The 27,383-nt window shown below is 42.4% G+C and overlaps 1 protein-coding gene and 1 long non-coding RNA gene across 2 annotated transcripts in view; both read right to left on the minus strand.

Moving 5' to 3' along the window:
* The window catches only part of PPA1 (inorganic pyrophosphatase 1), a 32,179-nt gene extending 18,662 nt beyond the window's left edge, over positions 1–13,517 (minus strand). Inside the window, exons 1-3 of the mRNA XM_061161713.1 lie at positions 13,316–13,517; positions 11,049–11,107; positions 503–556 (exon numbers count right to left, since the gene is read on the minus strand). Of these exons, the coding sequence (XP_061017696.1) occupies positions 503–556; positions 11,049–11,107; positions 13,316–13,379 (177 nt within the window). The 5' untranslated portion in view covers positions 13,380–13,517. The remainder of the gene's footprint in view (positions 1–502; positions 557–11,048; positions 11,108–13,315) is intronic.
* Positions 12,656–13,306, minus strand: LOC133070068 (uncharacterized). Its single transcript, XR_009696068.1, has 2 exons — positions 12,971–13,306; positions 12,656–12,868 (listed from the first exon to the last, which is right to left on the minus strand). It is a non-coding gene; the product is annotated as an uncharacterized LOC133070068 (long non-coding RNA).
* Positions 13,518–27,383: the final 13,866 nt, after the last annotated feature.

Here is a 27,383-nt window from a genome sequence, read left to right on the forward strand (position 1 = left end):
GAATTATTCAAATATTTGTCTAATACATGTGAAGTTTTATTACTGTCAAAAAGCTTAGGTGATAGCAAATATTATGGATATCCACAACAGAAAGCCAAATTTATTAGGTGTCATCAGAATAAATTAATACAATGTGACAGAAATTCCAATAAAATTATTTTTATGGCTGGGCTGACTGAAGCAAGCCTGTTGACTACATGGAGGAGTCAACAAAGGAATTAAAGAGAAGAAGACAGAAGAGAAAAAGGTGATTCTTGGTTTGGGGAGTGCCAGAAGCAAAGGCGTGGGAAAGGAAAAAGTGTAGCATATTTGCACACAGTAAATGGTTGAGTTTAGCTGGGGCACAGAAGGAAGACAGGCAGGCAAGGGGAGATACAAATGGAAAACCAATTGGGACTAGAAAGACGACAACCTTGGACTTTAGCTGTTTAACCCTTGAGCAAATCGGTGTGACCACGTCAAAACTGATATCCTCTATCTGACGAGCAAAGGTGAAACATACCTCCATTTTTGCATTTGACCAGCGTGGCACTTCAACCACCATGTGAAACACTTCCTGAAACACAGAAAAGGGCAGAGGGTCACTGGGGCTCATCTGTCCTCTTACTTCAGTGGAAAGAATGCTCCTATAAAGAACACAGTTTTAAACATAGCAGAACTTATATCTCTGAGGAGGGCCATCTTCAAAGCAACCATCTCCAAAAGCTACGCATTTCCTCCAGAGACAGCGCAATTACTCAAAAGGTTTTTGGAGCTTCTATCTTAACAGGCGGTTTATAAGACAAACCCCAAATCAGAACAGACAAAATCAATCAGCTTGATTACCCACATTATTCTCCCAATTTTGCTGTTTTTATGTTTTTAAAAATAATTTTATTTATTTTTGGCTGTGCTGGGTCTGCATTGCTGCAAGGGCTTTTTCTCTAGTTGCAGTGAGTGGGAGCTACTCTCTAGCTGTGGTGCTCCGGCTTCTCCTTTTGCAGAGCACGGGCTCTAGGCACATGGGCTCAGTAATGGTGGCTCCTGGGCTCTGGACTACAGGCTCAGACGCTGTGGTGCACGGGCTTAGCTGCTCCTCAGCATGTGGGATCTTCCTGGGCCACGAATCAAACCCATGTCTCCTGCATTGGCAGGCAGATTCTTTACCACTGAGCCACCAGGGAAGCCCCAATTTGGCTGATTTTAAAAATCAGGTACTCCTCAAAAGACAAGAAGTTTGGCACTGGAGATAAAATACAAAGTGAAATGTTAGTTGCTCAGTCACGTCCGACTCTTTGTGACCCCATGGACTGTAGCTCGTCAGGATGCTCTGTCCATGGGATTCTCCAGGCAAGAATACTGGAGCGTGTTGCCATTCCCTTGCCCAGGGGATTTTCCCAACCCAGGGATCGAACTCAGGTCTCCTGCATGGCAGGCAGATTCTTCACCATCTGAGCCACCAGAGAGAAAAGCCCTTTTAAAAATCAGGTATAAAAAAAATAAAAAAATAAAAATCAGGTATGGTTAAAATATTTTTGGAACACAGTTATTTTACTTTCAGTGTCAAACTTCTTGTCTTTTTTAAAAATCACTGAAAGTCGCTCAGTCATGTCCGACTCTTTGCGACCCCATTGACTGTACTGTCCATGGAATCCCCCAGGCCAGAACTGGAGTGGTTAACCTTTCCCTTCTCCAGGAGATCTTCCCAACCCAGGGATCAAACCCAGGACTCCCACACTACAGGCGGATTCTTTACCAGCTGAGCCACAAGGGAAGCCCCTTTTAAAAAATCAGGTACTCCTCAAAAAGACAAGAAGCTGGACACTGAAGATAAAATCAGTTCAGTGCAGTTGTTCAGTTGTGTCCAACTCTTTCAGATCCCATGGACTGCAGCACTCCAGGCTTCCCTGTCCATCACCAAATCCGGGAGCTTGCTCAAACTCATGTCCATCGAGTTGATGATGCCATCCAATCATCTCATCCTCTGTCATCCCCTTCTCCTCCTACCTTCAATCTTTGCCAGCATCAGGGTCTTTTCCAATGAGTCAGTTCTTTGCATCAGGTGGCCAAAGTACTGGAGTTTCAGCTTCAGCACCAGTCCTTCCAGTGAATATTCAGGACTGACTTCCTTTAGGATTGACTGGTTGGATCTCCTTGCAGTCCAAGCGACTCAAGAGTCTTCTCCAATGCCACAGTTCAAAAGCATCAATTCTTCAGTGCTCAGCTTTCTTTATAGGCCAACTCTCACATCCATACATGACTACTGGAAAAACCATAGCTTTGACCTTTGTTGGCAAAGTAATGTCTCTGCTTTTTAATAAGCTAGCTAGGTTGGTCATAGCTTTTCTTCCAAGGAGCAAGCATCTTTTAATTTCAGGGCTGCAGTCACCATCTGCAGTGATTTTGGAGCCCCAAAAAATAAAGTCTCTCACTGTTTCCCCATCTATTTGCCATGAAGTGACGGGACCAGATGCCATGATCTTAGTTTTCTGAATATTGAGCTTTAAGCCAACTGTTTCACTCTCCTCTTTCACTTTCATCAAGAGGCTCTTTAGTTCTTTGCTTTCTGCCATAAGGGTGGTGTCATCTGCATATCTGAGGTTATTGATATTTCTCCTGGCAATCTTGATTCCAGCTTGTGATTCACCCAGCCTGGCATTTAGTGTGATATACTCTGTATATATGTTAAATAAGCAGAGTGACAATATACAGCCTTGACATACTCCTTTCCCAATTTTGAACCAGTCTGTTGTTCCATGTCCAGTTCTAACTGTTGCTTCTTGACCTGCATACAGATTTCTCAGGAGGCAGGTCAGGTGGTCTAGTATTCCCATCTCTTTCAGAATTTTCCAGTTGTGATCCACAGTCAAAGGATTAGGCATAGTCAAAAAAGTAGAAGTAGATGTTTTTCTGGAACTCTCTTGCTTTTTTGATGATCCGACAGATGTTGGCAATTTGATCTCTGGTTCCTCTGCCTTTTCTAAATGCAGCTTGAACATCTGGAAGTTACAGTTAACATACTGTTGAAGCCTGTCTTGGAGAATTTTGAGCATTACTTTGCTAGTGTGTGAGATGAGCACAATTGTGCAGTAGTTTGAGCATTCTTTGGCATTGACTTTCTTTGGGATTGGAATGAAAACTGACCTTTTCCAGTCCTGTGGCCACTGCTGAGTTTTCCAAATTTGCTGGTATATTGAGTGCAGCCCGTTAACAGCATCATCTTTTAGGATTTTAAATAGTTCAACTGAAATTCATCACCTCCACTAGCTTTGTTTGTAGTGATGCTTCCTAAGGCCCACTTGACTTTGCATTCCAGGATGTCTGGCTCTAGGTAAGTGATCACACCATTGTGGTTATCTGGGTCATGAAGATCTTTTTTATATGGCTCTTCTGTATATAAAATACTATGAACTATTTTATTGTATTCTGTATATAAAATACTATGTATATTTGGTATATAATATTATGTATATTCTGTATATAAAATACTATGAAGTATTTTAATAGTATTCTGTATATAAAATACTATGAAGATAAAATACTATGCTCCAAAAATGTTTTAACCAATGACAGTTCTACTGTAATAAGTTTACAGCCTTAAATTGACTATTTGAAATTGAATGATTTATTTTTTTAAAAAATCTCAGATGCTTACTGTCTAAAAACCCAATTAAAGAAAAATCACATTTTGTTACCTCCTTTGTACACCAGAGTCAAGTAGCACCTTGAAATAGAGTCTCTAAATAAAACTATGCTTTAAATAATCATAAAATTCTTTTTTACCAAGGAATAAAATTTTAAATGCAGTTTTTCAGTTTAAAACTTCTATAAAAGGGTACACATGATGCCAAATCTGCCATTACTTTTAAAAAATGCATATTTTAAACAATGATTTAAAATGAAAATCACTTACTGACATACTTATTAGAATTACTTCTTTGCTACTTTGCATCAAAAAACAGGGACTGATACAATCAGTACATGAAATAAGCCAAAGATTTCCAGACAGTAATTACCTTGCTGCTACTTTGGCTAAGCAGAAAGCTACACAGATTTATATTCAAAAGGTTAAAACTTCTGTCACTTATTTAAGTTCTTGGTCAAACTAAGGGAGACTACAGTATTCCTCAGTTTCTGCTCCAAGCCTTCCGACATAAAAAACCCAAAGAATGGTGCTATGCTGTGCTTACTCGCTCAGTCACATCCAACTCTTTGCAAACCCATGGACTGCAGCCCGCCTGGCTCCTCTGTCCATGGGGATTCTCCAGGCCATAATACTGGAGTGGGTCGCCATGCCCTCCTCCAGGGGATCTTCCCAACCCAGGGATCAAACCAGGGTCTCCTGCATTGCAAGCTGATTTTTTTTACCAGTTGAGTTACCACGGAAGCTGCCAAAATGGAGACATTATTTAAATCCAGGACTCAGAAAACTGCTCTATCCCTGAAGTCATAACTGTGTGGTTTAGAAAAAGTAACACATTATTCATGGGTAGGAAACCTCAGACTCAATATGTGATTACATGTCATTCTACTCATTGGAAGCATCTAGTAGCTAGCACCACATCTACACCTCAGGTGTCAAAATGAAAGATCTGCACATCGCAAACAAGTCAGAACTTAAAAGCGTACAGTAGTAATACCCTTAAGATCCGCAAGATGGAGCTGTTACTACATGAAAAGATCACCTGAGACCAGAACACCAAGGAAACTGGCTTTTTTTTAAACGTTATTTTGTATTAAAGTATATCTGATTAACAATATTGTGATAGTTTCAGGTGGACAGCAAAGAGACTCAGCCATACGTACAAATTTATCCATTTTCCTCCAAACTGACCTCCCATCCAGGCTGCCACCTAACATTGAGCAGAGTTCCCTATGCTATACAGTATGACCTTGTTGATTATCCATTTTAAATATAGCAGTGTGTACATGTCGATCCCAAACTCCCTAACTATCTCCTCCCCTCATTCTTACTTCCTGGAGACCAGAAGTTTGTTCTAAGTCTGGGATACTGGCAAGTCTTTTAAAATAAAATATCAACAAATGAATAAAACGCCTTAAGTTAAAAAAACGGAGTGAATAAAAATCACTGATTCAAAGTTTGGAAAATACATTGAATGCTTTACTAAATGATAAATACATAGAGATCCTCAAAAACCACATTAGCTAACATTACAAACCTACATAAACTATTACGAATGTAGAAGAAAAGAAAGAGAAAGAGAAAGAAACAACATTACAGGAAACAGAACATCTTTCAGGAAAAAACTACTGAAAACAGAAGAACTCTGAAAGCCTGAAAGTTTGGTACTTTTTAGAAATTAGCTGAGCCAAAAATAGCAAGGAGTATCCTGCAAGAAGCCTCAGAGACCATTCATTCATTTTTCATCAACAGATATGTATTGAGCACCGCTATTTTGTGCCAGATACAAACAGTGAACATATTTCAATCTTTTTCAACTCCCTAAGAGTTCGGATTTCTGAACATATCACTTAGCTTACAGGCCTCAGGCTATAGCCTGAAGTCCACACATCTAGGTGAGGGACGATGTAAAATGAATGTTTAGCGTATTTTCAAGTGTAGGTAGCTACTGTAGTGATTACTGTATCTTTTTTTAAAGCAATGAATGCGTAATAACTTTCAGTCACTACTTTCCCCATTGATTATTATCAAAAGAGGGTGTTTTTCAATTATCTTGATATTTAAAAAGGGGGGATGTTCTTATTCTTTAGAAGGAACTACTAGTAAAGGACAGTTCGTTTCTCCTAGACACCATGTCTACAGTTCAGGGAGCTGCCACGAGGTACACGATGATACTCAGGATTTTCAGGGCAACTGATATGAGAAATTCAACCAATCACTCTACTGCTACTGGAGGAAAAAACAACACTTTTTCTGTTAAAACATTATGCATTGTATTTGGAACTCTTATGCACTGTTGATAGGAATGTAAAATGGTATAGCCACTGTGGAAAACAGTATGGTGGCTCCTCAAAAAATTAAAAATAGAATTACCATATGATCCAGCAATTTCACTTCTGGGTATATACCGCTGCACCCCCAGAACTGAAAGCAGGTCTTGAAGAGACCTGTGCACCCATGTTCGTGGCAGCATCGTTCATAATAGCTAAAATGCAGAAGCATCCAAGTGTCCGCCAAGGGAAGAATGGATAGGCAAAATGTGGTATGTACATACAACAGAATACCATTCAGCCTTAAAAAGGAAAGAAATGCTGACACATGTCACTACAGGGATGAGCCCTGAGGACGTTATGCTAAGTGAAATAAGCCAGTCACAAAAAGACAAATTATGATTCCACTCAGATGAGGTATCTAGAGAAGCTGAATTCATAGAGACAGAAAGCTGAAGTCTTTTTTTTCTGTCTCCCCCCCTTTTTTCTTTATAAATATCAAAGAGATATCAACTGTAGAAAATCTGGAAAATACCAAAAAACACAGAGGAAAATCCACCACCCATTCTCACTTGAGCCAGTGTGGCTCAATGGTTAACAGGACAGGTTCTAATACCTGGGTTTGCATCCTGCCACTGATGCTTATGAATGCTGGTTGGTAATCCTGGACAACTAAGTTAATGAAAGAACCCAGCTTGGAGATTGGAATGTCGGCTAAAGGAGATAATCCACATAAGGGCTTTAGCATAGTGCTAAATGTAATCTAAAACACCTGCTAAGACCAACAGTGCTCAGAGGTGAAGCAACTTGCTCAATATGACCGAGCTAGTTAGTGGCAAAACCACGACTAAAACCAAGGTTTCTTACTCCCAGTTCAGTGATCTTTCTACAATAGAGCTCTGAAAGGCTTCAGACAGAACCAGTCATTGTGGTTAACATCATCATCCTATTGTGGGGGTTTTTTGTGTGTTTTTTTGTTATTGTCTATTGAGACTGTATAAGCCACGCATTATGAATGCACATTACATGCATATTTAATCATCACAACTTTTTAGTCAAATCATCCAAAAAATTTTGTCTTTTTACTTATTTTTTTGATTGACATATAATGGACTTAAAATATACGAGTTTCAGGAGTACCGCATGGTGATTTGACATTTATATACATTATAAAATCATCACCATGATAAGACTAGTTGTCATCTGTCACCATACAAAAGTGATCACAATATTATTGACTATATTCCCCATGCTGTACTACATCCCCATAACTTATTTTATAACTGGAAGATTGTACCTCAATCTCCCATAACTATTTCCCTCATCCCTGTTCAGGCAACCACGAGTTTGTTCTCTTTATATGAGTCTGTTTCAAGTTTGTTTTAAAAACTCTACCTTTTTGACAAAATTGATAAGCCAGAGATTATGGTCAGGATATCTGTTTTTTAAATTTAGCCATCTTAAAGCTCATCTGAGGGGGAAAAAAATAGGAAATTTATTCTCAGTTACGGCATGCCAATTAAGTTTTAATTGTTATCATTTTTCATCTATGTTCCCAGTTCAAACTTTGGTTTGGGAAACACAAAACTCCAACTAGTCTATATACATATAATGTTGGAGAAGAGGAACAGTATTTAAATTATTAATTTAGTGACATTCTTTAAAGTTTCATTTATAAAACTGAACATAAAAACAAACAGAAAATTCAAAACAAGGCAAACCCTGTAAGGAAGTGAGTACCACTGACCCTTGGAACAACACTTTGGGTTTGAACTGTGTAGGTTCACTTATATGTGGATGTTTTTCAATAGTAAATACTACAGAACTATATGATCTGTCAATTGAATCCCCAGATAGGGAGGAATACAGGGGGCCAACTGTAAATCATAAGCCAGTAGGGGCCTTACCCCCACATTGCTCAAGGGTCAACAATAATCTAAAAAGCATCCACTTGGGTGGCATATCTCCTCTAGAAATTTCAGGTATAGTAAGACAGTATCTTTAAAAAGTTAAAAATGGTACACAACTGCAGAAAATATCCTGTTCAATTTCTAGAGCAACCACCCATTTGACTAGACGCTTGGCTTTTTTTATAGGTGAAAAGTTCCATATTTACATATTCTCCCAACAGTCACCTGAAAAACATTACAGAAGCCTATATGGTTATAACTGATATTTAACATAGAAGTTTAAGATATGGAATAGAAGATACCAAACTTCTAAAATCAGAACATCAACTCATGATACTTGAGCACTTTAAGATTTTGATAAAGCTTTTTAATCTACCCAGTGCTTCACACCATTTATCCTGATTATGTTCTGGATACTTAAATTTTCTGTTATCTCATAAGTTTTAAGTCAGAATACACTTTGAGCTACACATGTTTTTATATTTGATCCCAAAATAGACCCAGAGCAAAGGATATCCCTACAATTAAATATCCAGTAAGTCTCTCTTTCACTTTCACCCAGTGGATTTGGAAATAACCAAGTAGGGTCTCCGAGTCACAAAGATTTCCAGAACTGGCTGGATCAATTATTTAATGACACATAATAAGAAATCAAATACTTACTGTCCACATTTTTTTTTTTTTTTTTGCCTTGCCATATAGCATGCAGAATCTTACTTCCCCAACCAGGGATCAAACCCATGCCTCCTATAGTCTCTATAGAAGCAGGAGTCTTAAGCACTGGACCACCCCAGAATTCCCAAATTCTATCTACATTGAAAGGTCCTGAAGTGGAGTAGAATACAAGCCTTTGGGCATTTTTTCCTTATAGAGATGAGTTGTGTTAAAGGCACATTCCCTCATTATCATCCCTCAAACTGCAGGGCACATTAAAGTCTATGTGTACCCACACAGAAATGTATTTACATAAACTTAATCATACTGAATTCCGCCCCCCTCCCTGCCAAATCACACTCTTCTGTAACCAATGGAATTAATCAGATCTTTTATTTAGGCTAGAATCCAAAATAAGTTATGTGTACCACACCCATGTTTTGTATAGACTAAACTTCCTTAAAAACAAACAAAAAGAAAAGACTCTTTCCTGCCTCTAAGGCAGGAGTCTTGAGTTCACTGAGGTCTGGACCACTGGTGAAATCCACTGTCATTGCAAGAACTTGTGCTTTTGAGCCAGCCCAGGATAGTACAAAGGGCTTCCCTGCTGGCTCAGAGATATAGAATCCCCTGCACTGCAGGAGACCACCTGCAATGCAGGAGATGAGGTTCAATCTCTGGGTGGGGAAGATCCCTTGGAGGAGGAAATACCAAACCACTCCAGTATTCCTGCCTGAGAAATCCCATGGACGGGGAGCCTGGTGGGCTACATACAGCCCACAGGGTTGCAAGAGTCAGATGTGACTTAGCAACTACACCACCACCACCACCAGGATGGTACAAAGGTGGACTCTTCACTTGCATAATCCCAGATTATACATACAACCAGTCCAGTGTAAGACATCAACAAGTTGCAGGGCAACCAGAGTGAAGATGTTTTACACAACATCAAAAGGTAATCTCAGTTCCTATTTTGGGATAACTTGTAGCAGCAACAAGATTAGGCACCATAACTGCTATGATTTTTCTGGTCCTAGGCAAGAATATTGTCCAACAACTTACAGCTATGGGCTAAATGTTTCTGTCCCTCCAAAACTTGTATGTTGGAATCTTAACCCTCAAAAGTGATGGTACAGTAGGTGAGACCTTTGGGAAATGCTTAAGACATAAGGGTGGAATCCTCGTGAATGGGATCAGTGCCTTATAAAAGAGGCTCCGGGGAGACCCCCAGCTCCTTCCACCACATAAACAGCTAGAACTCTGTGACCAGAAAAGGGCCCTTGCCCAGCCATGCTGGCACCCTGATCTCAGCCTCCCAGCCTTCAGAACTGCAAGCAACAAATTTCTGCTCTTCATAAGCTACCCAATCTAGGTATTTTGTTACAGCAACCCAAATAGGCTAAGATGCTATGAACACACACACACACACACACACACACACACACACACACAAACCCAGCTATATGTCAAGAAAATGGTTTCCTTCCTTACTACATCTGTATGACAAGGTACCAATAAACTTAGGGTCATCATTTTATACTTCTTGATTATTCAAAATGGTCTGAAATGTAACTGCAAAGTACTTTGATTACTAATTATACAAGACAATTCAAGCCAACCAAATGATGCCAAGTCAACCAAACGATGCCAATTCAAGAGGAAAGAAGGATTCTGCAGTTCATATCAACTCCCAGGAAATCAAATGTAACAAATTAAAAGGTTCTAAATAAGTACAGCTTGGAGAATCCCATCAGAGAACACATGCCAATTAGAGGTCTCTCCTGTAACTATACCACATAATTGGCCTTGAGCTGTTTGCTCCAATGCCTCCAGTTAGAGCCCAGCTCAGGCAGGCTACTCAGAAGCAACACACAAGATTAGATTTTCTGCCAGCAGTCAGGACAGAACTGTAGCAATCTTCCCGATAGAAGTACAATGAACTTATCTATTTCTGATAGTCCAGCATAGAAAAAAAGTAAGACTCAGCACACATAAGGATAAGATTTCATCTTTATTATTCTAGACAAACACTGGAATGTGATATTCACAGGTATTATGTAATAACATCTAAACGATTTGCACTCACTGTGGGTCAAATTTCCTGGCTGAATAAAAAAAAAAAACTTTAAAGGTATAAAAAGAATCAGATATTTGTCCTTGTGTCAGTTCCTAAATATGTATAGGATAAACTTTTCCTATTGGGAGGGAGCATAAAACAAGCAATGGCTTTAAAAAAAAACTATTTAAATTTGCACAAATAATACACGTTCTTTGCAAAAAGATTAGGAAATATAAAAAGGCAAAAATGAAAATAAAAACTAAAAGAGTTACCAGTAATTCTGGTGGTTTTTCTTTTTTAAAACCCAGGCAGGTTTAATACATTTGTTTCTGTTCCTCTACTTCTTCTCCAAATTATAGCTGCTTCTTCTAACCAAAAAATCGGAATCGAAGACAGTCTCCTTTTTAGTCAATGCACCTTTAACTCATAGCACAATGAGGCATTTTAAGCACTTGTTAAGACATATAAGAAAATCCCCATGTCAAACTAACTGAGCTGAGCAAAGAGACTATGGTCAAAGAATGAGGTCTTACCTTATCTGCATAAATTGGAATATCATGAAATGGAGAGATATATTGTCCTTTTTCATTTTCTGCAAAATCAATTAGAAAATATTATTACTTTTATTCGTTAACTACATTTCCAGATGCATGAAGTACACATTTTTCAAGACTTTAAGAGAATGTTTAGATTTACAATAAAATTGAGAAAAAGGTACAGAGATATCCCACATACCCTCTCCTCCCCATAATCAACACCACTCACCAGATTTTATTCCCACCCCAGAGAAACTGATTTTATACTTGACTGCTCCAAGACCAGGTTAGGTTTTCATTCTACTTGTTCCTTAGGGGTCTAAAAGGTACTAACCTCTCTGGTGAGGGTGGGGACAGCTTTATAAACCTGGGTACCCCAGAGCCTGTCTGCAATGTCTGGTATACAAAAGGCAAGCAAATTGTTTGATCTTTCATCAGTTAACACAGCTAATGACATACATGGGTTCAGGGAGAAGGGAGGGGACCAATTTGTCAAATTATAAACCATGTTGCTTTAAGTGGTGTTTCCAGGGAGACAGAGCCATCTGAGATTATAATTTTTCTTAAGGATAATCTAGTTGTAACAACACTTTAACAGGCAATTTCTGTATTCTAGAGAACTAGCTACCATATCAAAAAAGTACTTCTAAAACTTCCTCACTATTCTTTAGGAAACCTAAGGCTTAGTCCACATTGCATTCCTTCATGATTAAAAATCAAGGTGGAATAGGAAAAATTGAGCAGTGACAACCCCCAATGACCCTTCAGAGTCAACAGTGACTTGTGATCCAACCCACTATCAGTTTTAAAAAGATTGGCAAATTAACATTATAGAGGTAAAAACTTCTCCTATTAAAGAAGGATGCTAAGAAGTCTATAATTTTTTAATTAAAATTATATAGTACTCACTACCTATGCATAATCTGAGTAAAAATTGTTTTTCTTCTGTAAACTGTAACTTGAAAACAATTACCCTAATCATCCCCGAACCTTCAAACTAGAGTCACTTCTCTAAGTCCCTCCTGCAGAGAAATTCTGGAGCCAACACTAACTGCAGAAAAACTGCTCAGTGAATTATTTGTCAAAGGTTTCTGCACTGCCCTTGTTGCTGATTCCTGAAATTCATAAAATGGGTGTGGGAGGTCCCACATTTTTTTGGATTTTAAATGGCAGTCTAAACTTCAACTAGTTGTGTAAATGAACAGCTCACTTTCCTTTTCCCCTAACACCAGGCTACTTTAGGCTAGGAGCTCTGTACTTTCAGTATTAGCCATGTATCCCCTCTTCCCGTCTCTTCACTGCTCTTCATACCAGGAATTCATAGAACTCAGGGCACCTGCCCATTTCCTTTGGAACAAAATAGTGAAGCAGTTCAAACAGAAACGCCTCCGTTCTCTCTAATAATCTTGGAAGGGTGGGGGGGGCGGGTGGTAAGAAGATAAAGACAAACAACAGATAGCTTTCCCCCACCTAGGAGGCTAAAGGAAAGCGGAGCCTGCAGCTTTTAAATGCAGATTTTGGGTGGGTACCCCTTAGACGCGATCCCCCGGCCCAGGGGCCAAAATTTGGCACTTTCTTACTCATGCTTGCCCGACTGACGTCACCTGTTTGACGGGAGGAGAACAGCTTTCTGTTTAATAAGGCATCTTTCCAGCATCAGGGCTACGGGAAACCAAGCGTCAGGGAGACAGAAGCGCCACTGGGACCTCAGAGGGACCGGTCCAGTCCTCTACTGACCGCTCCTGATCGGGGCCTCAGCTTCCCCGTCTGTAGGACGTGAGCCTGGACTTGACCCCTCCAGGTCCCCACAACCTGAGCTACAGAGGAGGAATTAAGGTCTTAGGATGTCACCACCATCACCTCCTCTCCCCCACGCCGTTCCTCCGAATTGAATAATCCTCTTACGGGGATTAGCTTACCCCAAGACACCTTATTTAGGGTGGCTCAGTGGTTTCCTTTTCCCATCAGACACTGCCTAAGCCGGACACCTGCAAAATTAGCCTGGCGCAGGTTCAGGTCCAATCGGGCGTGTGAAACGGGAACGCCTATTCACGCCGTCCGACGCGCGAGCGGGACGTGTGAAATGAGGGCGAGGCCCTCCCAGATCCGCCGCCCAATTCCCCGGGACCGGAGGAGGAGAGGCCGACCGGCGCCCGGGACAACGAGCCGAGCGCGGGCCGCAGCTGCTGGAGCGGGAGCCGAAGCGAGGCCCGGGAATGAATGGGCGGGCTGGCAGGGAAGGGCGGTGGGCCTCCGACACTCACTGAGAAAGACTCGGTACTCGAGGGTGAAGGGCGCCGCGCGCTCCTCGCTGCTGAAGCCGCTCATCCTGCCGGAGACCAGCCGCCGCCGCCGCCGCCGCCGCTACTGCTACGGAGCCACAAGCCCGCACGCGGCGCCGAATGACAAGAAGTGAGCTCCGGGCCTGCGCACTGCGGAGACTGGCGCGGCCAGCAGGGCGGGGAGCCGCCTTTAACGCCGCTGGCGCGCTCGGGCCACCCCGTGCGCAGGCGCACTTCGTAGAGCTGGCGCGTCCCGGCGCCCTAGCTCCACCCCTTCGGGCCGCGCCTCCGCGGACCGCCGCTCAGCTAGCAGGCTCGGCCACGTGGCTGGCGGCCGGCTTTGGCCGTGATCCTTCTGACCTGGCGGCCTTTATGCCTCTGATCCAGGAGGGTGACCAGTTCTTAGCTTGGACCACCTAAGAATTGACTGTCGACATCTCGCGCACACTGGGAGCTCACCTTTGACTCACACACCCTTCTCCACAGAGTAATTCCTTATCTCAAAAGAAGTTTAATAGGAGTCAGCTGCTTTACCTGACGATCTGTGCCAGGCGGGAGCAGTCTTCTGATCCGTTTAAGCAAAGTTAAGGCATCTTGGAGGTTAAAGCGTCTGCCTGCAATGCGGGAGACCTGGGTTCGATCCCTGGGTCAGGAAGATCCCTGGAGAAGGAAATGGCAACCCACTCCTGTATTCTTGCCTGAAGAATCCCATGGACGGAGGAGCCTGGTAGGCTACAGTCCACTGGGTCGCAGAGAGTCGGACACGACTGAGCGACTTCACTTTCACTTTCTTTCAAGGCATATTACTGACACCAAGCTGTAATGGCTCCCAGCTAGGTAGCAGCTCCATCACTTTCTAGCGTATGACATCGAGCAAATTGCTGTTAACCTCTCACTCAGTTTCTCACCTGGGAAATGGAGCTGGTCAGAGTAAAGATTTCAAAGGTTGTAGGGATGATGAACCAAGTTGATGGACGTGAAGATCCGGGGGAGGAACATCCCTAGATGTCCAGTGGTTAAGACTCTGCCCTTCTACTGAAGGGGGCGCGGATTCAATCCCACGTGCCACGTGGTGTGGCCAAAAAAAATTGCAAATGAGGAAAAGAAAGGAAGAGCTGGCTTGTAAGCACTCAGGAAGTGTAACTTGTTATTCCCACCCTTATCTGCAGAGGATTCAGTCTGCACCCTCTGCTTGTGTAACCCTCCCCACGCCCTTAGGACTTCAAATGGAAGCATTGGAAAAGTCCAGGCCTGAACTCAGAGTCCCTTGAGAACATTTCTCCCAGGCACAAGCTCTTTGAAGCTTATTTTTATACCACTGTTTCATGGTGTCAGGCCAGCCCCCAAAAACTAAAGTCTGATTGAGGTTATGGGCAGATAATTTACATCACTTACATCCCCAGTTCTGTATGTTGGGTTTTAAATGTAAATTTCAAAATCCTCAAACTAAGCAATAATTATTCACTAATTTGATTACAAAATTATTTCAGAGAATGCCTAGTTTTATTTAAAATTTTGATGAGTTGGGCCTCTTTAAATAATCTTGATTTTTCTAGGACATTAAATATAATGTGCCTCAAAGATACTTTGATTTAAACTCTTTTTCCCCAAAAAACAATGTCTAATATGTAAAATGAGATGTTCTCTGTATTAAATGAAAACCTAGTAAGATAATTTTCCAGTTAGTGGGAGTATCCTTCCCTTGTCTCCATCCAAACTCCCATTAATCTTCAGAAGGCCATGACTCACTGACCTTTTAAACACTACACCACACAGCTTGACCGTACTTGGAACAGTACGGTCAAGGGCAGGAAAAAGAAAATGGTAGAGCAGTAGGTAATGCAACACATTACTGAAAGTTAAAGGTATCTCTGCGAAGTGAACACTAAGGAGGCTCACCTTCGGAGAGTTTCTTAAAAGGGTGCGGAAATTGAACTGCGCTGTCAGTTTTCCACCTTTGAGCAGATGGAGCTAGTTTTCTTAGAAAAACCCCAGAATCTCATGTACCTGACTTGTGAACAACTAGAAATGATGCAATAGTGTGCCACATGCACTTTCCCTTTTGCTTCCTGCTACTAAGAGCAAGAAAATAAAGTCTTGCTGACCTCTGGACTTGCACACGAGGTTTTATTGAATGAGTTTTATTGAATGTCCTGGGAGAGCCAATCAGTACCAACCCCAGTAAAAAGCCAAATCCTGCCTTTGCTGGAGCAAAGTCAGTGCTGTGTAACTTTCCCCTGCAGGCAGGTGCGGTGAGCCCCACAGACACTTTGGACCTTGTTCTCTCTCTCATATCTCTCTGGAGCCAAGTACAGTACTGGCCTAGAGTAGGTGTTTAATGACTCTTTGCCAGACCAATAGGTAGAGGAACTGATGAAACGGAGAGCAAAAATACCTTCTTTAAGTATAATAGTTTGACAAAGGATGAACCCAGCTGTTCTCAAATGTTGTCTCTCTTGCTCTGTAACTGAATCCAATGGTGCTTTTTAGTCCATATCCTGTTAGCCCTGTTAGGCACCTCCAACTTCCTGATACCCTCTCTCTTCCTTGGCTTTATGACTGCATTTTCTTCTAACATCCCTCCTACTTCTCCGGCCACTCTTTTCTCATTCTCCCCTTTAGCCATCTCTTCCTCTGGATCATCACTATTTTTCTAACTTCTCATGTTCTTTTTCTCTAGAGATACCCTCTCCCTAGGTTATCTCATGAATATGTTTGGTGTCAACTACCACCTATAGGTCCTATAACAGGAAAACTTTCAAATTTATAACTACGTTTTATTTAACACTCATGACTATTATTGCTGCTGGGTGGTAGGGATGTAGTACTTTGAAAGACATGGTTGTAGAGCTGCCATATGACCCAGCAATCTCACTCCTGGGCATACACACCGAGGAAACCAGATCTGAAAGAGACACGTGTACCCCAATGTTCATCGCAGCTCTGTTTATAATAGCCAGGACATGGAAGCAACCTCGATGCCCATCAGCAGACGAATGGATAAGGAAGCTATGGTACATATACACCATGGAATATTACTCAGCCATTAAAAAGAATTCATTTGAATCAGTTCTAATGAGATGGATGAAACTGGAGCCCATTATACAGAGTGAAGTGAGCCAGAAAGATAAAGTCCATTACAGTATACTAACACATATATATATGGAATTTAGAAAGATGGTAATGATAACCCTATATGCAAAACATAAAAAGAGACACAGATGTACAGAACAGACTTCTGGACTCTGTGGGAGAAGGCGAGGGTGGGATGTTTCGAGAGAACAGCATCAAAACATGTATATTATCTATGGTGAAACAGATCACCAGTCCAGGTTGGATGCATGAGACAAGTGCTCAGGCCTGGTGCACTAGGAAGACCCAGAGGGATCGGGTAGAGAGGGAGGTGGGAGGGGGGATTGGGATGGGGAACACATGTAAATCCATGGCTGATTCATGTCAATGTATGATAAAAACCACTACAATATTGTAAAGTAATTAGCCTCCAACTAATAAAAATAAATGAAAAAAAAATAAACCTAAAAAAATTTAAAAAATTAAAAAATAAAGAAGACATGGTTGTGGGCCTCACAGAACTTATAGTCTGAAGGGAAGACAGACTTCAACAAATACCTGCAATAAGTTTGGATAAGTAGCGAGTGTTCCCTGGTGACCTAGTGGTTGGAATTCCAGGCTTTCACTGCCATGGCCCAGGTTCAATCTGTGGTCAGAGAACTTATTAATAGATCCCACAAGCTGTGGGGGCAAGGCCAAAAAAGAAAAAAGATTTGGATAAGCAGAGTGATAAAGGAGGTACAAGGCTTTGCATTATAGGAGCAGGGAAACTTTTCAAAGAAATGATCCTTAATCTATGACCTAAAAGATAAGACGTGGTTAATAAAGCAAAAAGGAGAAGACAGAAGCCAGAAAGAGTGTATTTTTAAAAATTTATTTATTTTTAATTAATTAACTTATTTATTTTACTTTACAATATTGTATTGGTTTTGCCATACATTGACTTGAATCCACCATGGGTGTACATGTGTTCCCCATCCTGAACCCCCCATAGCACCTCCCTCCCCATCCCATCCTTCTGAGTCATCCCAGTGCACCAGCCCTGAGCATCCTGTCTCATGCATTGAACCTGGACTGGCGATTCGTTTCACGTATGATAATTTACATGTTTCAACGCCATTCTCCCATATCATCCCACCCTCACCCTCTCCCACAAAGTCCAAAAGACTGTTCAATACACCTGTGTCTTTTTTGCTGTCTTGCATACAGGGTTATCGCTACCATCTTTCTAAATTTCATATATACACGTTAGTATACTGTATTGGTGTTTTTCTTTCTGGCTTACTTCACTCTGTATAATAAGCTCCAGTTTCATCCACCTCATTAGAACTGATTCAAACATATTCTTTTAATGGCTGAGTAATATTCCACTGCATATATGTACCATAGCTTTCTTATCCATTCATCTGCTGGTGGACATCTAGGTTGCTTCCATGTCCTGGCTATTATAAACAGTGCTGCAATGAACTTTGGGGTACATGTGTCTCCAGAAAGAGTGTATTAAGAGATGAAACCAGAGAAGAGGTCAAAGTTAAGTGATGCAGGGCCTTGGAAGGCATGATACAAGGATTGAACTTTTTCTGAAGGAGCAATGAAAAACTTGTGTTTTTAGTAGGAAAGTGACATGATCAGAATTGCTTTTAAAAGTGGCTCTGGGGACTTCCCTAGTGGTCCAGTGTTTAAGTATCCTCCTTGCAATGCAGGGGATTCTGGTTGGGGAACTACATGCTGTGGAGCAACTAAGCCCAAGCACCACAATTACAGAGTCTGTGCGTCTCAGTGAAAGATCTATATGACACAGCAAAGATCCCACATGCCACAACTAAGACCCAACACAGACAAATAAATAAATAAAACACAAAAATATATATTTTTTTAAGTGGCTCTGTTAGCAACTTGAAACCTGGATTCAAGTTTAGCAAGAACAGACAGAGAGAACCATGAGAAGTCTGTTGCAGTGACCCAGGTAAAAGATGGTGGTGCCCTGGATTTGGGTGGCAAAAGAGTGATTACAGAACTGTATTCAACGTAGATTCAGTGTAATTGATCACTGGCTGAACAGAGTGGAAGATGAGCAAGATGGATCTGAGGATGATTTCTAGGTTTCAGGCTACAACAACTGGTTAAATGGTGTGTCATTTACTGAGAAAGTTTGGTTAGGATGGAGGGTAAGAAAAATGATGACTTTCAGTTCAGTTCAGTCGCTCAGTCATGTCCTACTCCTTGCGACCCCATGAACTACAGCATGCCAGGCCTCCCTGTCCATCACCAACTCCCGGAGTCCACCCAAACCCATGTCCATTGTGTTGGTGATGCCATCCAACCATCTCATCCTCTGTCGTCCCCTTCTCCTCCTGCCATCAATCTTGAAAAGACCAGCATCAGGGGCTTTTCAAATGAGTCAGCTCTCTTTTTTGAATATTATAGGAAACACTGCTAGTTGCTGCCCAATAACCATATCACCTTCTCCTTTCTAAAAGAATCCTAGGTTTGTTCAGGAATCTATTCCTTTATGCATACCTTTGCTTCAGGGCAGCCAGCCCCTCCACTGTCTTCAAGGAATGCATTTTATTTTATTATTTTTTTATTGAAGTATAGTTGATTTACAATGTAGTATTAGTTTCAGATGTACAGCGAAGTGATTCAGTCATACATATATATCTATCCATTCTTTTTCAGATTCTTTCCCCTTACGCAATCCTGCATGGTCAGTTACTTCAGTCATGTCCGAGTCTTTGTGACCCTATGGACTGTCACCCACCAGGCTCCTCTGTCCATGGAATTCTCCAGGCAAGAATACCAGAGCAGGTTGCCATGCCCTCCTCCAGGGGATCTTCCTGACCCAGGGATCAAACCTGAGTCTCCTGCATTGCAGGCAGATTCTTTACCGCTGAGCCACCAGGAAAGTCCTTTCTCCTTATAGATTATTACAAAATATTGAGTATAATTCCCTGGCTATACAGTAAATCTTGTTGCTTATCTATTTTATATATATAGTAATGTGTATATATTAATCCCAAACTCCTAATTTATCCTTCTTTCCCTATGCCCACAAAGAAATGCATTTTAAATAAGCTAAGACAATCAAGGTTGTCAGTATTTGTTTTAGACATGTAAATGTGATACAATTCTTCCCAATGGGATAAAGGGAAGGCTTCCCAGAGTTTTTCCAGGAAAGGTTTTATCTTAAAAGGAGAGTATACTTCTGAATACTTGTTGTTTGAAGCCACAGAAATTTTAAAACTTGTTGTAACATCATAATCTGGGCTTCCTGTGGCTCAGTGATAAAGAATCAACCTGCCAGTGCAGGAGACACAGGTCTGATCCCTGGACTGGGAAGATCCCCTAGAGGAAGAAATGGCAATCCACTCCAGTATTCTTGCCTGGAAAATTCCTTGGACAGATGAACCTGATGGGCTAGAGTCCATTGGGTGGCAAAGAGTCGCACATGACTGAGCAACTGAGCACCCATGCCTACACGCATAGCATCACAACCTAGCCCAAACTGACCAATACAGATAACTCAAACTGCTGTGGCCCTCTATGAGGCATCAAACATCAACAGAGTTTGCGTGAGAACCAAGCTGCCATGCAGAGATTAGCAAATAAAATGATGGAAGGAACTTGAGTTCTTAAGATGTCGTTGAGCTACTGACTTAACTAAGCCTGGAGTTAGATTGCCTCTGAATCTCTAATTGCATTAGATAATAAACTTCTTAGAGTTTAAACCTGCTAAACTGGGGATTTCTGTTGCTTGAAGTCAAAACATCTTGGCTAAAATAGACAAATAGCCTGAAAAAGGAATGAAACCCTAACTCATGCTACAACATGTTCTACCCTCCCTGAATAGAGCAAGACAGGGGGCAGTGAGGATTAATTACTCCTCAAACAGAGAATGATTTAACACCACCACTGGCTATGTGACAGATAAACTAATTTGCTCAAATCACCAAGCTTGGGTTTTTCCACCCACATTTATTTGGTTGCTTACACATGACAATAGCAGCATTTGTTGGTGTTGGGATTCAAAGGCTTAGGCACTACAGTTAGCAAGAGAACACAAATAACTCAAGATGGGACTGACAGCCAGTTCAGCAGCTTTCATCTCATCAATGACCCCAGGGCAGAGGGGTCGAGAGGATAATTTCTTTCAGTCCATGGCTGCCATGAAGGCTTGACATGGCACTGAATCAGACTAAATGTACACCATTTACTTAAACTGCTGGTATTTCTTCCATCTCAAATCTGTGGAAGCCACTGAACGTGATGAAAATATGGTGTTCTGGCCAAAACAGCAGTCTGGAACCTGGCTGGTTTTATTTTTTAGGATTAAAGGGGACTTCCATCAAGCCTCTTTCTTTCATTGTGAACCTGTTTCCCAAATATAGGAAGGAGAATTCACAGCAGCTTGAGAGAGTGGCAGAAATCTGGGCTTCCTGGTCAGATGCACCAAGATTTGAGTCTCAGCTTCAGCACCATCTAGTTATGTGACCTTCAGTAAGTTACTCAACTTCTTTGAGACTTGCTTTTTCCGTCTATAATATGGGGCTAATTTAAAAAATACCTGTTTATGTAATTATTTCATTAATTCAACAGACATTTATTGAGTGCTCCTATGTCCCAGGCAGTATCCTAGATCTGAGTCCACAAAACTGAGTGAAATAGACAATACCTCCTGTCTCCATGGAGCTTACGCACTGTTGTGAGAGATAAATAACAGTCACAAAGCATTCAGTACAGCGCCTGGTTTTTAACAGGCCCTCAGTAAATGGTTTGAGTTGACCAGAAATGTAATTTTTGAAATTCAGTACCATTTTGATATGCATTAATTCCTTCCCTACCGGTTCCTCCTCTATCTCAGGGCCTTTGCAGATGATATTCTCTGGTTGGGTCGTCCTTTCCTTAGCCATTCCCATGGCTCTGTCTCTCACTTGATTCATATCTATATTCAAATCTCAATCCTTAGAGAGGCCATTCCTAATAACCTATTAAAATAGCCCTCCACCCCTAAACACTTTCTATCCAGAGGATCCCTTCAAAGGGTCTGTCTTGTTTTAGAGCATGAGATGGTTAGATAGCATCACTGACACAATGGACATGAATTTGAGCAAACTCCAGGAGATGGTGAAGGACAGGGAAACCTGGTGTGCTGCTGTCCATGGGGTCACAAAGAGTTGGACACAACTTAGCGACTGAACAACAACAAATCTTGCTTTAGACCCATTCTTGATAGATTTTAAAATCTTTTATTAGTAGCAAATTCCTCTTAGATTCAGGGCAAGTTTTTGTACTAAAGTCTCTATGATATAATCATATTGTATAATTACATTTCAACATAATCATATTTTTAAAGATAGATTTGAAAACACTGTAAACAAAAGATGTAAGAATGACTAATAAGCATACAGAAAGATGCCCAGCATTCCTAGTCATCAGGAAAATTTTCTAAACACTGATACTACTCAGTGTTGGCAAGAACAACTAGAATGCTTGTACACTGCTGATGGGAATGCAAAATGGCACAGCAACTTTGAAAAACACTTTGGCAGTTTCTTGCATAGTAAAACTATACACTTACCCTCAACCCAACCCACTCCTAGGTTACTCAATAGAACTGAAAACATATATACATATAAGGACTTACGTGTGTTCATAGCAGCATTATTCATAATTCATAAATTCATAAAAAGTGTTAATAAAATATCCAGTCACTGATGAATAGACAAATAAAATACCATAGAGCCATACAATGGAATACTACTCAGGTACAGAAAGGAACAAACTACTGATTCATGCTCCAACATTGATGAATCTCAAAAGCATTATTCTAAGTGAAAGAAGCCAGATCAAAAAGCTACACAAGTAGATGACCTTCCAAAATCAAATGAGTGGTTATCTGGGGCCAGGAGGAGTGGAGAGGGTTGACTACAAATTGGCACAAGGGAATTTGGGGGAGATTCTGGAAATATCTTGAGTGTAGTGGTGGTTACACAACTGTATACAATAGCTAGAACTCATCAAAATGTACAGTTAAGATGGGTGAATTTTACTGCATGTAAAGTATGCTTTAATAAAGCTGTTATAAATTTTTAAAACATATATACACATAGAAAATGATTCCACAATTATCTCTTGTGGCAATATTTGGGTGCTTTTCATTTTCTTCTCTTTGTTTATCTAAATTTTGTAAAATTTCCACAATGGAGTGTTTGTGTAGACAGAGAAAAAGAGAAACAATAAAATGTCATAAACATAAATAATTGGGTTATTCAACAAGGAGTCTATTGTTGATTCAACATTGTTTGCTTGCAGTGAAGCCCATTTGGGTCACCTCCTTCTCATTTGTCTTTCCTCAGTGGCACTTCTGAGGGGTGAGCTGAGGAAACATGCAAAAAGGTACAGTGCTTAATAGCAATGCTTTGTCTGTCCAGCTCTCGGCTTGGCTCTCACCTGGATTTCTGGATGAATACACAGTAGACTAATGATAGGGGGGCTCTCATCCGACTTTGCCAACTCTACCCTCCATTCCAACCCAAATCATGCATCCCCTGGGCCCCAAGAGAAAGTTCTCGGCCTACGGCCGGCAGACTGTGGTGTGCAGGGCCCAGACTGGGCACCCGCCTCCAGCTCCCGTTGGCCTGTTGCGTGCTGCGTAGCCTTGGTGAAGTCAAGAGGCCATTCATCAGTGGAGATCCATGATTAGAATGACCGCTCGTTGCTGCAAATGGCAGGACAGGACACGGAGTCCCTCCAAGAGTTCCTCTGGGGTGGGGATGCTCAGTGTCCACAGGCCTTTGGCCCTTTCCCCCATCACACATCCAATTCATTTCCAAACTTGCTGCCTGTGAAAAGGCAGTCACCTTAGGAGACCCAGCCAACCTGTAAGCAAATGGCAGCACATGGGCAGAAGTCCACGTTGCTTACCCTTGTGTACCCTGGGGTAACTGGGCAAGGCCCCTGAGAGGGCCCAGGTGTTGGGTCATAGGATACCAGCCAGAATAATAAAGCTATACTTAGAAAAATATCTTCATAAAATAGCATCTCATGGAGGGAACATACAATTTTCTAGCCACTCTGGTCAAGAAGTAAAACCCAGCTCAGAGCAGCTGGGGTGGGCTAGGAGAATAAGACAAATTATAGCTTTCCTTGAACCACTGCTTCATCACCCATACATGCCAAGTCAGAAGAGATCCTGGGTCCCCACCTGGGGCCTCTGTTCTCAGGGCTCACACAGACACTATTTTCAGGAACTATGTCTAGCATCTGAAACCTCCACATATTATTCACAATAGACAAAATGAGGAAGCAACCCAAATGTCCATCGGTGGATGAATGGATAATGACTGGCATATCCATACAATGGACTATTACTCAGCCTTTGAAAGGAAGAAAATGACACGTTCTACAACATGTAGGAACCCTGAAAACATTATACTCGGTGAAATAAGCCAATCACAAAAGGACAAATCCTGTGTGATTTCACCCGTACAAGGTGCCTGCTGCTGCTGCTGCTAAGTCACTTCAGTCGTGTCTGACTCTGTGCGACCCCGTAGACGGCAGCCCACCAGGCTCCCCCATCCCTGGGATTCTCCAGGCAAGAACACTGGAGTGGGTTGCCATTTCCTTCTCCAATGCATCAAAGTGAAAAGTGAAAGTGAATTCCTTGAGAATTCCTTGAGACAGAAAGTAGAATGGCAGTTACCAGAGACAGGAAGCAACAGGGAGTTATTGTTTAATGGGTACAGAGTTGCAGTTTGGGCTGTTAAAAAAAAGTTCTGCAAATGGATAGTGATGGTTATACAGCAGTGTGAAGGCACTCAATGCCACTGAACTGTACACTTAATAATAGTTACGTGATAAATTTTATGTTGTATATGTGTTTTGCCACATACACAAGAAACCAAACACTCCACAGATACCCACAAGGCCTCACCTCTCATCAAAGCATCAAGTCATGCCTGAATCAAATCAAATCTGAACAAGCAGACACAGCCTTTGATGTATTTTTTTAGAAAAGAAATAAAAATACCAGCAAACATATGAATTATGGCCTAGTGCAATTTTTTTTCTTTTGGCCAACCCAGTCTTTCAAAGCATGGCATCTTTGGGGAAAAGTGAGACAAAGGGGCCTTGATAGAAGGTTGGCTAGGGTGAGTGCCCTGGTCTCCCCCTAGGCTGTGATTCTGTGGTTGGGGAAGCCATGCTAAGGGAAAAACACACACCAGAGGAAAGACCAAACAGTGTCTCCCAACAGATTCCCCCCCAGCCACAGGGACAAGCCTTTGGATTTAAGATGGCCCTTTCTCTGGTCTGTTTTTAGAGCCTGGAGTCAGAGTTCTTTAAGGCAAGCAGCCGGGAATTCTCCAGCCTCTTCTCTAGTGACATAGAACACTGACAGAGGACCAGAAGTGGGTCCCAGACACGTACTAGTTAATGAAGGACAGGATGGCACACCCTTTCCTGAGACCCTCCTCCATCATTCCTAGACACCTTGACTGGGGTGGGGTCATGATGGATCTTGGCAGCCTGCTCTGTTCATGGGTTATAGATTGCATACACAGAACAGCTCAAGCCGGATATTACAAGAGTAAACACAATAGACTCATTTCCCAGAACAAGAGCTTGGGGAGGGAGGATGCGATTGCTGGTTCTGTGAGTATTCTGGCTCACCATCAGGCAAACAGCATTTGTGGGAATTTCCACCTCTCCTCCCCAATCCACCTTCCTTGAGAGGCAGGAAGGGGCATGGGAAGAAACCATCAGAAGACAAATTCTAACTCAAACCCTGCCCCGCTGTGGCCCTTCCCCTCTTGGTCCTTTTGAGCCTTAGTTACTTTGAGAATGGCAACATCACCTTCAGCCCCTTTGCATGGATCAAACATGTCTGGGGACATGCTTGTAGAAAACACTGTACAGTGGCTTAGGAGTTTTCTTCTGCCCCTATATCTAGTACTTAGAGTGGAGTCAACAGGGTTAAGTCATTGTGCGTCAATTAAGAAAACTAGTGGAGCCTCAGAGTCACATTCTCTGCCCTGGAAATGTTTCTTTTTTATTTACTAAAATTCTGGCAACAGTGTGTGTTCTATAGAGATGAAGGGGAAGTATCCAGTTAACTACAGATGACTGGGGCCATGCAAGGATCACAGGATAACCCCGATTCCTCCCACCTCCTGGAGAGAAGCCTCTCTCTTCAAGGTAATGCAGGCATGCTGCGTGAGAGACAGAGCAAACAAGGGGTGGATCCCATCCTTTTTTAGGGCACATGAATTATCCATGCTGGGGAGAGGTTTAGTGTTTGTCATCCCAGAGGCCTTAGGGGACACCGTAGCTTTGGTTGGCCAACTTCGCCTCCACAATGCCCTGGAGGGAGCAGGGGAAGGGCATTGGGAACGCTGTGTACTTGCAGCTCTAGTGAGCAGATGCGTCTTGGAAGGCTGAAAGTGGGTGCTCTGCCCTCCTTTCCTCCTGTCTGTGAATAAATAAACTGATGCTTCTTGTGACCCTGCCGCTGCCTGTCACACTGTGAGCTCTGACCTGGGTCTGGGTGATGGTGGTGGGTTCTATGAGAGAGGAGGGAGGACAGACACCCTCTTCTCTAGGCTCAGATCCAGAGTATCTGCAACTGACTCAGGCTCCCTAGGGACTGTTCGCAATTGCTCAGGCATCAGTTCAGCTCAGTTCAGTCGCTCAGTCGTGTCCAACTCTTTGCGACCCCATGGACTGCAGCATGAGGCCTCCCTGTCCATCACCAACTCCCGGAGCTTGCTCACTCATGTCCATCAAGTCAGTGATGCCATCCAACCAACTCATCCTCTGTCATCCCCTTCTCCTCCTGCCCTCAATCTTTCCCAGCATCAGGGTCTTTTCCAATGAGTCAGTTCTTCACATTAGGTGGCCAAAATATTGGCGTTTCAGCTTCAGCATCAGTCCTTCCCATGAATATTCAGGACTAACTTCCTTTAGGATGGACTGGTTGGATCTCCTTGCAGTCCAAGGGACTCTCAAGAGTCTTCTCCAACACCACAGTTCAAAAGCATCAATACTTCGGTGTTCAGTTTTCTTTATAGAGCTCATGCTCAGGCATGACATCCTGTTAATGGTACTTTGGGGAGAAGAGAATGGCCCCAGACACTTGAAACAAACAAGACAAACCTACACAGAACACACTGTGTTCTCTTGGGAAGGGATCAGGGGAGTGGCTTCAGTCATACATAGGAGACTCCAGGACATGGACACCAGGCATCAGATGGACAGGCCAGCCTTGCTTTTCACTTCTTCCCAGATGTCTAATTAGGATTCACATTTTTCACTGTGCTCCGCCCTAAGCACAGCTTAGGCAGCTGGAGGCAGCTGGAGATGGTCAATACCAGACAGGCAGGCATTGAAGTCATGCAGGCTTTAGTTGAGAGACAGACTAGTCTCATCTCCTCTTCCAGCCTCAGTTTTGCACCGGTAGAAGGAGTTATGTTATTGTTCAGTCACTAAGTTGTGTCCGACTCTTTTGCGACCCCATGGACTGTAGCCCGTCAGGCCCCTCTGTCCGTGGGATTTCTCAGGCAAGAATACTGGAGTGGGTTGCCATCTCCTTCTCCATAGATATTTCCAACCCAGGGATTCAACTGGCATCTCCTTCTTGGCAAGCAGATTCTTTACCAGTGAGCCACCAGGGAAGCCCCAGAAGGGGGATAAGAAACCCTATTCCCAAAGTGTGAGAATTCAGTGAGATGATGCCTAATGATCCCTGTGGCTTCTGCTGCAGAGGGTTTCAGGGAAACAGCTCCTCTCTCTTTCCCCTCCTCTGCCTCTGTCTGAGGGGGAAGGTGATGGAGAAGATTCCACTAACAACAGTTCACTGCCTTGTGTCTGAGATGGAGACATATGGCAGCCTCTCCTAACACCACACCAGACGCTGTCATGCCTGGATGTCACATGTGCGGTCGTGGCCCTCGGGTTCAGAGGCCTGCGCTCCGCATCCCCC

The sequence above is a fragment of the Dama dama genome, chromosome 15 (genome assembly GCF_033118175.1).
Source record: "Dama dama isolate Ldn47 chromosome 15, ASM3311817v1, whole genome shotgun sequence".
NCBI classification, from domain to species: Eukaryota; Metazoa; Chordata; class Mammalia; order Artiodactyla; family Cervidae; genus Dama; species Dama dama.